The sequence below is a fragment of the Natator depressus genome, chromosome 10 (genome assembly GCF_965152275.1).
Source record: "Natator depressus isolate rNatDep1 chromosome 10, rNatDep2.hap1, whole genome shotgun sequence".
Lineage (NCBI taxonomy): Eukaryota > Metazoa > Chordata > Testudines > Cheloniidae > Natator > Natator depressus.
Genome location: NC_134243.1, coordinates 23,400,803 through 23,418,269, shown reverse-complemented (window position 1 = coordinate 23,418,269; position 17,467 = coordinate 23,400,803). Strand labels below are relative to the sequence as shown.

The 17,467-nt window shown below is 42.9% G+C and overlaps 1 protein-coding gene across 1 annotated transcript in view; it reads left to right on the top strand.

Annotated features, from left to right (window-relative positions):
- The first annotated feature begins 848 nt into the window (after positions 1-848).
- The window catches only part of CIITA (class II major histocompatibility complex transactivator), a 68,151-nt gene continuing 51,532 nt past the window's right edge, over positions 849-17,467 (top strand). Inside the window, exon 1 of the mRNA XM_074964640.1 lies at positions 849-1,149. Coding sequence (XP_074820741.1) covers positions 849-1,149 — 301 coding nt within the window. The remainder of the gene's footprint in view (positions 1,150-17,467) is intronic.

The window sequence follows — 17,467 nt, the reverse complement described above, 5'->3', positions numbered from 1 at the left end:
TCTCCTATTAGATATAATTGCCTAAGAACAGACCACATATCAAAATGCTCCTACTTGTACCTATGGGTAAGTTAGAAGATGGGGCTGTGCTAAAGAGGCTACTGATAGGAGGGTAATGGCTTCCAACATCCTTAGATTTCTGTATGATCTCTCAAGCTTTGGTGTCTGGTAACTCTGTGTGTGGTGTGTGGTAAGGTGAGCATATTGTTATGGAAGTAAAAATGAATGCTTTAAAACTCTTTATAACTCTCTGTAACTTTATAACTCTTCAGTGCTCCTGAATGCTGTCCCAAATTCCCAGTCACCCTGGCTGAGCATGAGACTGCAGTGAGTTACACTGGAGTCAGCATATGCCCAAATTTCAGACCTCTCCTAGGTGGAGCCAACTCTCCCAAAGCTCTACATTTGTTCTGCTTTGAAAGGAAGGTTAGGCTGAGAAACAGTCTTGGAGTGCATCACTAATGGGCACAACATATGCCTATAGCCAGCTGTCGCACAATTTCTAGTTGGGCAAAGGATCCAACTCCCTTATGGTCAGGTAGTCCCATGTTAATACCTCTCCTTAACTACTGAACATAATGTGGCCTTTAAAACTGCCTATTTTGGAATGTGTTTTGGAAACAATGGTTGCAGTGAGTTTTGTGTGACCACATCAAGAAGTTGTTTGTTGGAAACTTGAATCATAACTTTCATTGAATGAGGAAACACCTCAACAATGACACAAACCAAACTATTGTGTTAAAAAAAATTTCACTTCATCTTTTTTTGATGCTGACTGAGTGGATTTTTTTTATTTAACCAGTTGAGATTTTGGCTGAAATCTCTTTAAAACTCTTTAGGCTGCTGTTATGAATCTTTTCAAAGAGATCCTGCCTGAAGTCAGGGAAATTCTCTCCAGTGCCACAACGTCTGATGTCCATGCATTGCTCAGCTGCATGCTGGAGAAAGATGTTATATCCAAGGAATACCATCAGACCTTACTCCAGGAAAAAGACAGAGAAGACCTAGCAAGGAAGATATCTCTAACGCTTGTGGAAAAATGGGACTTGTGTTTGAACACCTTAGTTCCTCTCCGTTGTTTAAAACTGTACCGTAAGATGCCACAAGACATCACAGATAATGAGTCATCTCTGAACAGGGGTATAACTGGTAAGTTTGCTTTTTATTTTACATTTATTAAACAATAATTTTCAATATTTCTTCCCTTTAAAATATTTACTGTATGGCTGTTTGATTTGGTACAGTGATGTAGATGTGCATAGTAACATAATAGATGTAGGACGTGGGAGAGAGACCAAAATGCCATGTGACAATAATTTGAGTTTTTAAAATAAACACTCCCTAGGGTAGCTAAGCAGATAACAATTTTTATAATCAGACCTATTGAAAACTTCTCATTTGTGCTCCTTTGCAGGATCAGAGAAAGTGTGCAATGGGAATAGAAAGAAGATATTGGAGACTATGATTAGGGCCATACTTGTCAAACTGGTACACAGATTCAGGAGCATTTGCTGTGGTGGTCCATGGTGCCTTGGGCACATGGTGCAAGCTCCATCTCCTGTAAGTTTCTAGGTTCTTTACTGCAGAACCAGGATGCCTGTTAGGGGCAAACCTAATAACCTTCTCCAGGGACTGATGCGACCACAACTGGGGGAGGAGAGGAGTGCATAAGCACCCATGGGGCTAGAGTCAAAAACTTCATCAATTCGGCTATGTCTACACTATGGACCTTACAGCGGCACAGCTGTACTGCCACAGCTGAGCCTCTGTTAGGTTTCCTATGTAACTGCTCTTTGCCGGTGGGAGAGAGCTCTCCTGACAGCGTAATTAAGCCACCCGAAACGAGTGGCGTTAGCTATGTCACCAGGGGAGTGACATAGCACTTTCCACACCAGCACTTTTGCTGGAGAAACTTATGTCGGTCGGGGTGTGTTTTTTTTCCACACCCCTGACTGACAAATGCTTTACTGACAAAAGCGGTAGTGTAGACAAAGCCATCGTCAGTGAGCAGCAGGGGGAGACAAAACAAAGAGACCCAGTGGATTTGGGAAAGTTAACTAATGTGACTTTCAAGGTTGACCCATCACAGGGGTGGTGTGCTGTAAGATGGTAGATAGAAGTTGCTCAGGTGCTCATTCTCCTCACCAGTGGTCCCTACTGTACTAAAACTAGATAAGCCTGGTGTAAGGAATAAAGAATAATAGCATCCTGGCAAACTTCAAATGTATACAAAGGGGAAAGACAAATTCAGTTTGTAGTAGAAATATCAACTATGAGAGAACATAAAAGGAACAAACAAAGTATTTGATGGAATCAGTGCTACCACTGCTGAAAGCACCTTCATCCATGCGGAGTATAGCTGGGTAAATCATTGCCTCAGCAGGGCATCATTTTGGATACCATTTCTGAGGATGGGATAAAAGTACCAGCTGAGAACAAATTACCCGGAGGAGCTGCAGTCCTCAAGAAGAAAGAGCCAATCCCTTTACTCTGACAGAATTATTATTTTACAGATTGTTCATGAGAAAGGAAATATTAGGTTCCTAATAGGAAATTCTTAAATATGTACTTATACACACAATCAGACTGAATGCAGAGGATTCACACTTGAAATGTAAAGTGCCTACACTAAATGAAAGGAAAAGGTATATGAAGGTTAGCCATTTGGGTTTCTGTTTTTTAGCACTTTAATTAATGGGTCTGCACACTTCATTCCCCAAACAATTTTCTAGCAAAGATCCTATAACTGGCCCCCAATTCTCCTGCCGAAATAATGGCACTTGAAGCTGCTGGACAAGAAAACTTTGCAGCTTCTCGACTTCTGAAAATGTCAGGCAATCTCCCCATGTTTGTTCTGACTCTTGCTTTATTGACAACCTCATTGATAGCATTTCACAACTTTCTTTTTCCTGAATGAGTGTACTATCATAGCCGGTGCATATATATTCTAGAACAAATAGCTTAATGTCTGTCCCATATGGCCTCCTGAGAAAAAGTTTCAATTTTCTGTATAGAATTATAGAAATGTAGGGTTGGAAGGGACCTCAAGAAATCCTCATGTCCAGCCCCCTTTGCTGAGGCAGGACCAAGTAAACCTCTAGATGCATTAGCTAGTATTTTAAATAAAGCTCAGCTTTTATGCACTAAATCTAAACTCCACATCTTCCAAATTAAGGAGTTCTGTCTTCCAGCCAGAGGCAGCAGCACCTACAGTAGTTCTCATGGGGGATCTGAATCTTGACATCCAGTCCTTTGGGGCTGAAAAAATAATCTTTTGATAGCTGGGTGGTCTTCTTTGTAGCCTTAGCTCTGCCTTCCAGAGCTCTAATTTAACCCGTGAGGTACAGCTACACCATTCATTACTGTCACTGTTTTACCAAAATTGGGGTGCAGATCTGCATCCTAGTTTTGGTTAAAAAAACAAAATCCTAGTCTATTTAAGCCAAAATAATAATAATTTCCAAAGTGGGCAGCCAGCACAAGCGAAGCCAATAGAATACGTGCGGAAACAATGGCAGGTCAGATGTAAGATAGACTAGGAGAGTTAAGAACAGAATTCACAAAACCTAGTTAGAGAAGTGTTTTAGGAGCATGTCTGAAATAGAAAGTTATGGGCCCACTAATTTACCAGGGGAGTAAAAGGATCAATCAAAGAATCATAGACTTTAAGGTCAGAAGGGACCATTATGATCGTCTAGTCTGACCTCCTGCACAACGCAGGCCACGGAATCTCACCCACCTGTAACAAACCCCTAACTTATGTCTGAGCTATCGAAGTCCTCAAATCATGGTTTAAAGACTTCAAGGTGCAGAGAATCCTCCAGCAAGTGATCTGTGCCCCACGCTGCAGAGGAAAGCGAAAAACCCCCAGGGCCTCTGCCAATCTGCCCTGGGGGAAAATTCCTTCCCGACCCCAAATATGGCAATCAGCTAAACCCTGAGCATGTGGGCAAGACTCACCAGCCAGACACCCAGGAAAGAATTCTCTGTAGTAACTCAGATCCCACCCCATCTAACATCCCATCATAGGCCATTGGGCATATCTACTGCTAGTAGTCTAAGATCAATTAATTGCCAAAATTAGGCTATCCCATCATATCATCTCCTCCATAAACTTATCAAACTTTGTCTTGAAGCCAGATATGTCTTTTGCCCCCACTGCTTCCCTTGGAAGGCTGTTCCAGAACTTCACTCCAAAATTTTTTCCAAGACCTTGCATAAAACAGATGTCAAACTAACAGGCCTGTAGTTACCCGGATTGTTTTTTTTACCTTTCTTAAAAATAGGAACTATGTTAGCAATTCTCCGGTCATACGGTACAATCCCTGAGTTTACACATTGATTAAAAGAGGATAAGGGCACAGAAGAGAAGGGGAAAAAATTATTAGACATGGAAGGAATTCCCTGCCAGATTTAAAAGATTAGGACTGTTAAACAGGAGATGAATAGGAGTTGACCTAACTGACACTATATTGTTTTTGACATTTTTCTATTGAGCGTTCCCTGTTTATTTCATAATGAAAGTAAAAGGGGACACTTATTGAAACTGAAAGGTAACAAATTTCAGAGTGATAAAAGGAATTTTTTTTAATATAAATTACCCTGTGGAATTCACTGACCAGACATTAGGGGAAAGAGCTTAGTAGGATTTAAAGAAAAGATCATTTCTTAAGGAGAAAAATATCTGCATTTACACTTGTCAGGATAAACTTATAAGGGGGAGCACCCTTTCTTTTTCAGGATGTAAGTCAACCCTTGCCCCCCTGCCCCGCACAAACACTGTTTGTGGAACAGACTTCCCCATGGACATGTCATCATGTAACTGACCACTATGGAGGTCTGACTCCTTCCTCTGAAGTGCCTGGTGCTGGCCACTGTTGGACATAGGATCTTTCTAGATCTTGGGAATACCCATCACCATTGAATCCAAGCGCCTCTAGTGCTAACAGATTTATCCTCTTCCACATCTGTGAGGTATGGTTGCATTATCCCCATTTTACAAATGGAAGAATTGAGGCACAGATGATGAGCAACTTGCCTAAGGTTACTTCGGAAGTTTGGAATTCAGTTCCCAGCTCTGTCACAATCTCCTGATTACCAGCTCAGTGCCTTAATCATAAAACCATCCCCAGACTGGTAGACCATTAATCTGATCTCAGCAACTCCCTTCTGCATTTCTGAGTGCATACTGCTTTGTATCAAAATAGGGCATAGGGCCTGCAAACAGCAATCAATTACCATTAGCTTGAGCAGTTCATTGCCATGCTGTTTGATTATTATGCGCTTTTGTTCTCAGTTAGCCCTTGTAATAATGTTTTTCTCTCAATTTCTAGTGTCTGCCCAGCAGTTCCCTTTTCTGTGGTTTCCTGTGTAAGGGACTTCTCTCTTTATCTCCCATCCACACAGGCATAGCTATAAAATATAAAATAGCTGTATTTGGGGAAGTTGTAGCAGCAGCAGAGTATGGTTGCACTGGGATGTTTATCTCCTTCCAAAGCTGGGTAGAGCAGAAGCATGTAGGAAGCTGCTGGCCTGTCCCCTATCCCTAGCTTGTCACACTGCGCCCAGAGTTTTTCAAGCCCTTGCCTAAGGGCCTGGTTTATTAATTCGAATACAAAACTGGCAACCAAAGTAGGCTGCAGGGACCCCCAGCAGCCTTTCCCTCTGCTCCAGGGACTTCTGCAGGAGTCCACTTGCTTCCTGTGGCTTCTCTACAACTGCGGTATCTCAGTCCTGTATAGAAAACACCCTGCTGAGAAGGGGCAAATCTGATACTCAAACATGGCTGCCCCAGGCCCTTAAAGGGGCAGATCATCCTGTTACGTCTGTGTCTAACACATCTGTGCTCAGAGAGCCGGAAAAAAAGGCTTAGTTTGATTGGAAAGTGGGAGATACTTCTAGGCATCTGGTTGAGATCCACAGCAGCTGACACAACTGTTACAGGGCAATACGATATGGGCTCACCAAACTGCCCTGGGGCTGGGACTCACTGGAAGTAGGAGTCCTGGTTACCCTGAAAGCTGCTCTGGGTTGGCTTTAGTTTCAAGTGGGGGAGCTGCTAGGGTTGGGTGCCTGAAAGGGGCAGCTGACTGGTCAAGTGAAGGAAAGGCTGTCAGACCCCGCAGCTGCATGGATGGTAAAGGAGATGCTGAGGGCAGGGGAACTGGTGCTGCAAATCCAAGGCTGGCCCCATCTCTCTGCTTTTAATATTCTGTGTGGTGCGGTAAGCCTTCCTCCCTGATGTATCTAGTTGGCCTGCCCTGGGAATCTAAAATTTACTGTACTTACCAGTTTGGGAGCATAAATTCAAATCAATAAAGGAATATAGTCATCTTAAAAATGACATTACTCCCTGAAAATTTACATGTTCCAGATTCTATTCTAGTATTGTAACATTAGATGGAGAAAAAAATTATGCACTGGTACTTTTAAGGATTGTCAGTTTCCCATCTGGGTGGGTCTTTCACACAGAACAGGAAACAAAACAATTAAGGAAATAGGAAAACACAATTGCAAAAATCACGCAGCACCACAGAGGTACCATGGGGCTGTTGTAGGTCCTGAAACCACCTTTAACTAGATTTCAAGACTGTGTCCCTCAAACCTGATTGTTGTGTATTTTTGCCTTCCAGTGGCTGTGATGAGCCTGAAATCCAGTAGATACAAGTAGTTTCATAGATTCATAGATATTTAGGTCAGAAGGGACCATTATGATCATCTAGTCTGACCTCTTGCACAACGCAGTCCACAGAATTTCACCCACCACTCCTGCAAAAAACCTCACACCTATATCTGTGCTATTGAAGTCCTCAAATCGTAGTTTAAAGACTTCAAGGAGCAGAGAATCCTCCAGCAAGTGACCCATGCCCCATGCTACAGAGGAAGGCGAAAAACCTCCAGGGCCTCTTCCAATCTGCCCTGGAGGAAAATTCCTTCCCGACCCCAAATATGGCAATCAGCTAAACCCTGAGCATATGGGCAAGATTCACCAGCCAGATACTACAGAAAATTTTTTTCTGGGTAACTCGGATCCCACCCCATCTAATATCCCATCACAGGCCATTGGGGCTATTTACCATGAATATTTAATTACCAAAACCATGTTATCCCATCATACCATCTCCTCCATAAACTTATCAAGTTTAATCTTAAAGCCAGATAGATCTTTTGCCCCCACTACTTCTCTTGGAAGGTTATTCCAAAACTTCACTCCTCTGATGGTTAGAAACCTTTGTCTAATTTCTAGTCTACATTTCCTGGTGGCCAGTTTATATCCATTTGTTCTTGTGTCCACATTGGTACTGAGCTTAAATAATTCCTCTCCCTCTCCGGTATTTATCCCTCTGATATATTTATAGAGAGCAATCACATCTCCCCTCAACCTTCTTTTAGTTAGGCTAAACAAGCCAAGCTCCTTGAGTCTCCTTTCATAAGACAAGTTTTCCATTCCTCGGATCATCCTAGTAGCCCTTCTCTGTACCTGTTCCAGTTTGAATTCATCCTTCTTAAACATGGGAGACCAGAACTGCACACAATATTCCAGGTGAGGTCTCACCAGTGCCTTGTATAACGGTACTAAAACCTCCTTATCCCTACTGGAAATACCTCTCCTGATGCATCCCAAGACCGCATTAGCTTTTTTCACGGCCATATCACATTGGCGGCTCATAGTCATCCTATGATCAACCAATACTCCAAGGTCCTTCTCCTCCTCCGTTACTTCTAATTGATGCGTCCCTAGCTTATAACTAAAATTCTTGTTATTAATCCCTAAATGCATGACATTACACTTCTCACTATTAAATTTCATCCTATTACTATTACTCCAGTTTACAAGGTCATCCAGATCCTCCTGTAGGATATCCCAGTCCTTCTCTAAATTGGCAATACCTCCCAGCTTTGTATCATCTGCAAACTTTATTAGCACACTCCCACTTTTTGTGCCGAGCTCAGTAATAAAAAGATTAAATAAGATTGGTCCCAAAACCGATCCTTGAGGAACTCCACTGGTAATCTCCCTCCAGCCTGACATTTCACCTTTCAGTAGGACCTGCTGTAGTCTCCCCTTTAACCAATTCCTTATCCACCTTTCAATTTTCCTATTGATCCCCATCTTATCCAATTTAACTAATAATTCCCCATGTGGCACGATATCAAATGCCTTACTGAAATCTAGGTAAATTAGATCCACTGCGTTCCCTTTGTCTAAAAAATCTGTTACTTTCTCAAAGAAGGAGATCAGGTTGGTTTGGCACGATCTACCTTTTGTAAAACCATGTTGTATTTTGTCCCATTTACCAATGACTTCAATGTCCTTAACTACCTTCTCCTTCAAAAATTTTTCCAAGACCTTGCATACTACAGATGTCAAAATAACAGGCCTATAATTACCCGGATCACTTTTTTTCCCTTTCTTAAAAATAGGAACTATGTTAGCAATTCTCCAATCATACGGTACAACCCCTGAGTTTACAGATTCATTAAAAATTCTTGCTAATGGGCTTGCAATTTCATGTGCCAATTCCTTTAATATTCTTGGATGAAGATTATCTGGGCCCCCCGATTTAGTCCCATTAAGCTGTTTGAGTTTCGCTTCTACCTCAAATATGGTACTGTCTACCTCCATATCCTCATTCCCATTTGTCATGCTACCATTATCCTAAGATCCTCTTTAGTCTTATTAAAGACTGAGGCAAAGTATTTGTTTAGATATTGGGCCATGCCTAGATTATCCTTGACCTCCACTCAATCCTCAGTGCTTAGCGGTCCCACTTCTAGTTTCTTTGTTTTCTTCTTAGTTATATGGCTATAGAACCTTTTACTATTGGTTTTAATTCCCTTTGCAAGGTCCAACTCTACTTGACTTTTAGCCTGTCTCACTTTATCCCTACATATTCTGACCTCAATAAGGTAGCTTTCCTTGCTGATTCCTCCCTTCTTCCACTCCCTGTATGCTTTCTGCTTTTTCTTAATCACCTCTCTGAGATACTTGCTCATCCAGCTTGGTCTACAACTCCTGCCTATGAACTTTTCCACCTTTCTTGGGATGCAGGCTTCCGATAGCTTCTGCAGCTTTGATTTAAAATAATCCCAGGCCTCCTCTACCTTTAGATCCATAAATTCTTCAGTCCAATCCACTTCCCTAACTAATTTCCTTAATTTTTGAAAGTCAGCCCTTTTGAAATCAAAAACCCAGTTGCAGATTTATTTTTGTTAATCCTTCCGTTCAGTTTAAACTGAATTAGCTCATGATCACTTGAGCCAAGATTATCCCCTACAACCATTTCTTCTATGAGGTCCTCACTACTCACCAAAACCAAATCTAAAATGGCATCCCCTCTAGTCTGTTCAGCAGCTACTTGATGAAGGAATCCATCAGCTATCGCATCTAGGAAAATCTGAGCCCTATATTATTACTAGCACTCGTCCTCCAGTCTATATCTGAGAAGTTAAAGTCTCCCATGATCACACAGTTTCCATTAGTATTTACTTTATTAAAAACATTAAAAAGGGCTCTATCCATATCCAAATTAGTTCCCGGCGGTCTATAGCACACCCCAAGCACTATCCCAGGGGAGGCTCTAATAGTTTTCTTCCCCAATGTAATTTTTGCCCAGACGGACTCTGTCTTATCCATTTCATCGCTTCTTATTTCTTTACATTCTACCTCATCATTGATATACAATGCTACTCCACCACCTTTACCTTTATTTCGGTCTTTCCAAAACAGCACATACCCTTCAATACCTGTAGTCCAGTCATGACTACTATTCCACCATGTTTCTGTTATCCCTATAATATCTGGTTTCACTTCCTGCACCAGTAGCTCTAGTTCCTCCATTTTGTTACGTAGGCTCCTTGCATTGGTGTACAAACATCTTAATTTTTGCTGTTTGGCCTCACTCACATTCTGTACCCTATTAGGCACGGTCATTTTACAGCCAGTATAACCAATTAGATTGGTATCTACACTGCCCTTCCTCCTACCCACAGCTGTATCCTCTCTTACTTCGTTTTCTTTCCTCTTAATATCCCTTGATGTAATTACATCATATTCCAACAGGTGACTGTTTAGATAATACAAATTCTAAATACTACAGCTATCATATAGCATGCATGATTCATACATAATATAATACTTGTACATGTTTCTGGGCTGTTAGCAGGAGACGCTTGTGCTGGGGAGTGAATCTAAACAGACTGGCAGCATGCCTGGTTTTTAAAATACTTTCACTTTTGTTTGACGTTGTCACCATTTGGTGAGATGCAAGGTAAGGAGGCTCCCCGTGCTGCTTAATTTATTCTTATTGATTCACTGTTTGAAACAATGCAACTTTGGGACAGAGTTGAATTGAATAGGATTGTAACTGGGCTCTGACTTCTTGGGAAACTGGTTAAGAAAAGTTTATTTGGCCCATCAGGGGTCACTTCCGCCTACTGTAACTTATAAATCTGTGTTTGTAGGATTGATATGTTACAGGCTTTCCCCGTCCCATGTTCTTTTTTTGGAGAGGAATGGAAGAGAATAAGGGAGGAGAGAATATATTGCGGGTGTTGGTCAGAGGTTTTCATGCTGTGATCTGTGCTAGAAGGGGACTTCCTCTTGCTTTTCTCTCTGGGATTCCCCACATTGATTTAACTCCAGCCTCCTTCCTTCTGCTATTATTTATTTGCCCACAAAGATTCTTCTCTTCCACTTACTTTCATTCTGCACAAGCACCAGCTAATGGCAGCAACTCTGGATTCTGCCCGTGGGAAAGAAGCACAGAGTGAGCAAACAGGAACTGGACAGTTTCTGCAGGTCAGTTTCTCCTTGACTCCTTAGATCAATGCTGTTGCCCTGACAGAGGGTGGTGCATCTAGGTTTTGCGGAAAGGCTAGACTCTTCGCTGTATGTATCCTTGTGGATACTGCTTGAAAAGTTGGTAGAGAATAGCAGGTGAAGCTGCATTTGCCTATGGGGAGCTCCTGGATTTAATCATGCCTCTAGCTTTGTGGTTAGTGATTTTTGCCAGATGAAAAACTTGCTAGAACGTTTCTTGTAAATTTTGGGGGGTGCGGATAAGAGGGCACTAGGAAATGTTACAGAATTTTTGGGAAAAATTAATTTTGAAAGTAAAAGTAGCAGTTCCAGGAAGGCTTCTTTACAGGCAATTTCTAAGGATGTGGCTTGTGGGAATTAAACCTTGTGTTTTTAGTAGGTGTGACTGGAGGACTGCGGTTCTGCCAGGTTCTGTCTTCAAGGGCCAATGCAGGCTGCTGCCAAGAGGCTGGGCTTTCTCGGTGGTATAAGGTGTCTTTTACTGCGCCTGCTAAAACTTTCACAGTGTTGCTGTATTAATCTCCTGGCAACAAGAAAACTTCGAACAATAAGAATGTAGAGGAGCCAGAATTCTATTCCCAGATGACACAGTGACTCTAAGTAACACATTGCAGGGGTGGGGGGAGGAATAACTTCATGTCTCTGCCTGAGTTTAACCAAGATGAAGCTAGTAGCAATTCCTACCTCACAGTATTGGTGGTGGTGATACTAGCCTCGTCGTAAAGCACAAAGTTCCTTGCATGGAGGTTCCTAAAGAAGGATGAAGTGTAAATTACATCCCCATGGACATCCTCCTAAGGGAGAATGTGACAGGATACAGAGCAGTCCTCAACCTCAGCCACACCGAGTCCGCTTCCTCTGGAGTTACAAAAGCCATCTAATAATGCATAGGTTGCAGCAGGCCATCAGAATGGGATGGCAATATGCCTCCTTCCAGTGCTCCCTTTGTTATGGGTTGCTAGCTAAGCAATCTCATCTCAAAACCTACATGACCTACAATGGAAAGGAGATGACAGAAAGAGACTTCTTGATGTCTTAAGTGTTCAGTATATAACTTGTGAGTGTTGATGGCTCAGAAACATTCTAGGTACAGTGCAGCCAGACTGAGGATCAGCAAGTGCAGTTAACATCTGTACTGGAGCCTGGTCAGTATTGTGTATGGGGTGCCTACACATGTCTATGAATCTTGCTTTGACTTGGATCACCTTCTCACCCTGCATTGTTTGAGTATCAAACATTTCTACAAGCAAAGCTTGCTTCATAGAATCATATAATAGCAGGGTTGGAAGGGACCTCAGGAGGTCATCTAGTCAAACCGCCTGCTCAAAGCAGGACCAATCCCCAACTAAATCATCCCAGCCAGGGCTTTGTCAAGCCTGACCTTAAAAAATTCTAAGGAAGGAGATTCCACCACCTCCTTAGGTAACGCATTCCAGTGCTTCACCACCCTCCTAGTGAAAAAGTTTTTCCTAACATCCAACCTAAACCTCCCCCACTGCAACTTGAGACCATTACTCCTCGTTCTGTCATCTGGTACCACTGAGAACAGTCTAGTTCCATCCTCTTTGGAACCCCCTTTCAGGTAGTTGAAAGCAGCTATCAAATCCCCCCTCATTCTTCTCTTCCGCAGACTAAACAATCCCAGTTCCCTCAGCCTCTCCTCATAAGTCATGTTTTCCCCTCATCATTTTTGTTGCCCTCTGCTGGACTCTTTCCAATATTTCCACATCCTTTTTGTAGTGTGCGGCCCCAAACTGGACACAGTACTCCAGATGAGGCCTCACCAATGTCGAATAGAGGGGAACGATCACGTCCCTCGGTCTTCTGGCAATGCCCCTACTTATACATCCCAAAATGCCATTGGCCTTCTTGCCTTCATGCAAGCATCAGCTAAAAGCACAATTCATACAATTGAAGTGATCAGTCAAAGTTTGAATGGCAAATTCCAAATGATTAATAATTTCCCTGAACAATGTGCAAATAATCTGTGGCTCAAATATATTAAACTATTAGGTTTTCAATAGCAAAGGTAAAAATCATGATCTGATTGCCCAAAATTTGTTTAGAAAGAAATCAGTGCATTAGATAAACTGTTAACAAATAGCTTACCCAGCTTTAGCGTTGACTTCCACTAAATGTTAATGGCTTATGACAAGGCAACACTTAAAGTATCAGCAGTGAAGGGGTTAATCTGTATAGCTAACTAATTGAAGTTTTAGTTTGAATTTGTGCCAGTCTCTTTTTTTCAGACAATTTCCTTTTCTGCTTTTTTCATGTTTTCATATCCGTTTTTTGATCCTGTCCTGCACGGAGGGCCTAAGGTTCTTGTTTGCCGATTAATGGCATAAGATAGCACAATTACTCATTAGCAGTCTCTATGGTTTTTTTAAGTTTCATGCTGGCAGCAGTCCTAATCCTCTAAATGGTGTGCAATGTCTCTTCTGTTTAACATAGATGTTCATGACAGGCAGCAGCATGTCTGTAACAAGCACAGGGAAGGATAGTGGGTATTACCCTCGAGTTCTAGGAGAGGTGTTTCGTTCATTGCATCAGTACTTGTTTGCTATGAATTGTTACATGGTCATCACATTTCATAAACTAGTCTGTGACAGCTGAAAGTCCAGGTCTTTTTCTCTGTCCTCAAAATGGCTTCACCCTTTTCTTTCATTTTACTAACTTGTCTCATCTGCCATGGAAGCACTTTCCTTCACCTACTGACTCCAGTCTGCTTACATCCACAGAGCAGTGCATGGGGAAAGCAAACTCTAGGTCTTCTGAGAAGCGTCAACTTACTTTTTGAAGAGAACACTGCCTTGTCACCTCTATGTAATCATGCCCTCTCATTTTATTAACATCAAATGACAGATTAGTAAGGGACGTGGTAAATCCTCCATCACTTGGAGTCTTTGAATCAGGACCGAATGTCTTTCTAAAACATAGGCTATCATTCAGCCCCAAGTTATTGGGTTCAATGCACTGGTTGAAATTCCGATGGCCTGTGTTATCCAGGAGGTAACACTAGATCATCATAATGCCCCCTTCTGACCTTAAAATTTGTGAAGGTCCAATCTTCTTGATTAGTCTAACAATATATTAAATGGGTTCACTCAGACTCTTAAAACTTTTAACTTGTTCAATTAATGAATTTATCTTTTTTCCCCAGTCTTGCCAGTGGTTCTTTAGGTGGCTTTATTGTCCTTTTCTGGTAGCTCTTTTTTTAGCACTAGTCCTGTTAATGTGTCTCTAGCATTATGATTAAAATCAGTTGCAGGGATCATTATCCAGTTCTTCTTGGGGTGCTGGTAGGGTTGCTGTTACCCAGCACTCTGTCAGGCCTGTTCAGTTGTCAGTATTGCTCTGTGTAATTGAAATAAGAAGCTTATATGTAAAATAAAAACGATCTCATTCTGACTTGAGGCTTTGCTGCAGCAGGTGCTAGACTGCGCCATACATTGAGGGCAGGTATTGGGAGGCAGGAAACTGAAGGGAAATGTTGCAGAACAGGGGTCTAAAATGGTGTATTCTTGGGGGGGGGTATAGCATTGTGAGGGGCAGGACACAGATGGGGGGCATGAAGTTGGGCTCACGGGGAGGCAAATGGAGCGGGTGTTTGGAGGCAGGTCATGAAGGATTGTGTGCAAGGAAACCCTAGGTCATAGATGGGGATGTGGGTCTACAGCACCTGCCTAGGGACCCAGCTTCTGGAGCACAAAGAGATCAGAATCCCAGCTTTCCTTTGAGTGAACTCTTTTTGAAGCTGTGAGGACTAGAAAAAGCTTGATATTGATATTGATGATGTGGTAATCAGTGTCCCAAACAGACTGTCTGCAGATTCAGTCAAACATTAACTTTCCCCCTTCATCTTAACTTTGAATCCTCTGCTCTGGGGGAGCCCCCCACCATCACCCAAGCAGAGTACATATTTGTGGGGGGGGGGGTTTGCTGCCATGCTATCCTAGTGCTACTAGGATGAAGTATCAAGCTTTCCTCCCCCCAACCCCAAGTTTTCTGCTGTGCGGTAAGACACACTGCAGCAGCAAGCAAATCCCCTTGAGCCTTCTTTAATTTAACGTTATGCAAATCTTTTAAATCAGAAATAAGCCAATTTTCCAGTTTCTTACTAGCCATTGTTTGACTACTCGGAGGCAATCTTGGCTCAGCGGTTGTGGTTGCCTAGGTGGTTTGTGTGGGAGGAAATAGGAATTGTGCAAACTGCCTTTGTCTCCAGTGTTGTTAAAAAGATTTCCTTCTGAGATTATGTCTACACTGCAGTCAGGGATGTAATATCTGGCTCAGGAAGACATGCCTTCTCTAGCTTTGATTGAGTTAGAGAGCTAAAAATAGCAGTGTAGGCTGACAGTTCGTGCAGGTACATCTACCCGAGCCAGAAATTACCCTGCCCCTCCACCCCCACCCCACCCCCGCCCACAGTGTAGCCATACCCTGAGTGTGTAAACCCTGGCTGCAGTTATGTGGGAGGAGGCAGCAGAAAACACCTTTTGTAAGTCTGCCTTGGACAGTGTCAAAATATTGAATAATTGAACTTCCTGCAATTTATGGGAGCACACAAGGAAGGGCATCTGCCTCGGTCTCCCAACACACTAACTCCCAGCTGTGTTTATGCTGCACTCTGGCTTTATTGTGCTCAGGCACCTACTCCTGGCAAATTAGGCGGCAGAAGTGGGTCTAGGAGGAGTGCTGACCACCACATTAGCTGGCAGCAGTGCCCCTCTGGCTGCCTAAGGGGACTTTAACCCTTGGCATTCCAAGTGCCATGTGCAGTCCATCCACCTCACCCAGACCACTTGCCTAGGCTTGTGAGCTGTAGCATTTTGAGCCATTGTGTAACTTCCACTGGCATCTTTTAGCAGTCTGCAATGAGCACCCCGAGGCATGGGGATTGGATCAACCAAAGCAAAATGTTGCATGAAACCCCAGGGGAGCACAGCGCCAACACTGAGCACATCTGTAACTGCTGGCTTTGTGTGACTGCATGTAATTCCCGCTGAGTCTGCTTGATTGAATTAGGCACCCAAATTAGCTAAAACTATGGGAGCAGGTGGAGAGAAGCCAGCCTGTTCCTCTAAATACACTTGGCCTGTGATGTTCTGGGAATATCTTTAATTAGCAGCTTCTGTTTTCATTTTCAGACTGTCACATAAATCCACTCAGCAAAACCCAACTCCAGCCCCAACCTTCAGATAATAATAATAATAATCTCTGCTTGTGGTGTGGAAAGCTTTTACCTGTGGTTTTTTGCTGATTTTCCTTTTTGAAACTAAATGCCCTTTTTTAAAAACCCTTTCCTTTACCATATACCCTGACAAGGTATATGGAGTGCTGTCCATAATGTCCCACAGAACAGGGGTCCTGCAGACAAGTTCTTGGTTCAGTTATAAAAGAAATGATATGCTTAATCCAATGCCCAATGAAGTCAATGGAAAGGCGGCCATCAGTGGGTTTTGTATCCTGCCCTATGTAGTAAAGCAGGGTGAGGGCATTTCAGATTGGTGAAGTGAAAAGGATGGTGGTCAGATTTTTGAATTCCTGAAACTGTGGTCCTCTTTTTGGACTGAATATCTGAACAAATCATCCATTAGCTGTATTATTCTTTTCTGCTGATGCAAGGCACTTTCCAATACAGGTAACACACAATCGTTCCCTTGCGGGGCCCCCCAGCTAGTGTCAGACTTGACCTAACGAGACAGGGTGAGGACCCGATAATGTCAATAAGCTAGTGCCCTAACCCATCATATCACAGTCTGGTGTGGAGAAGCTGTTGTTTCTTTTTTTAAAATGCTATCATTTATGTAGCTAACTCTGGAAGACTTTGAAAAGTGTTATGAGGTTGAGGGTAGCAGCCTTGTTGCTCAGCTCAGGATGGGGAGTACATGTGTGCAGAATGGCATGGAAGAAAGTGCAAAGACAGTGGGAGAAGTAGACAAAAGGGGCAGTCAGGTGGCATTACTGGGGTCCAGTGTTGCTCTCTTCAACCAAAAAATTGTTTTATAACTCCTGTAGATGTTCTAAATTGTGGACAAGAAGGGATTGTGGTCAAAGGGATTAAGGCAAGGGGCATGAGTCAGGATAGAGTCATAGGGTATGTCTACACTACGAAAATAGGTCGAATTTATAGAAGTCGTTTTTTTAGAAATCGTTTTTATATATTCGAGTGTGTGTGTCCCCATGGAAAACGCTCTAAGTGCATTAAGTGCATTAACTCGGCGGAGTGCTTCCACAGTACCGAGGCAAGCGTTGACTTCCGGAGTGTTGCACTGTGGGTAGCTATCCCACAGTTCCCACACTCTCCGCTGCCCATTGGAATTCTGGGTTGAGATCCCAATGCTTGATGGGGCTAAAACATTGTCGCGGGTGGTTCTGGGTACATATCGTCAGGCCCCTGTTCCCTCCCTCCCTCCGTGAAAGCAGCAGCAGACAATCGTTTCACGCCTTTTTTCTTGAGTTACCTGTGCAGACGCCATACCACGGCAAGCATGGAGCCCGCTCAGGTAACCGTCACCGTATGTCTCCTGGGTGCTGGCAGACGTGGTACTGCGTTGCTACACAGCAGCAGCAACCCATTGCCTTGTGGCAGCAGACGGTACAATAGGACTGGTAGCTGTCATCGTCGTGTCCGAGGTGCTC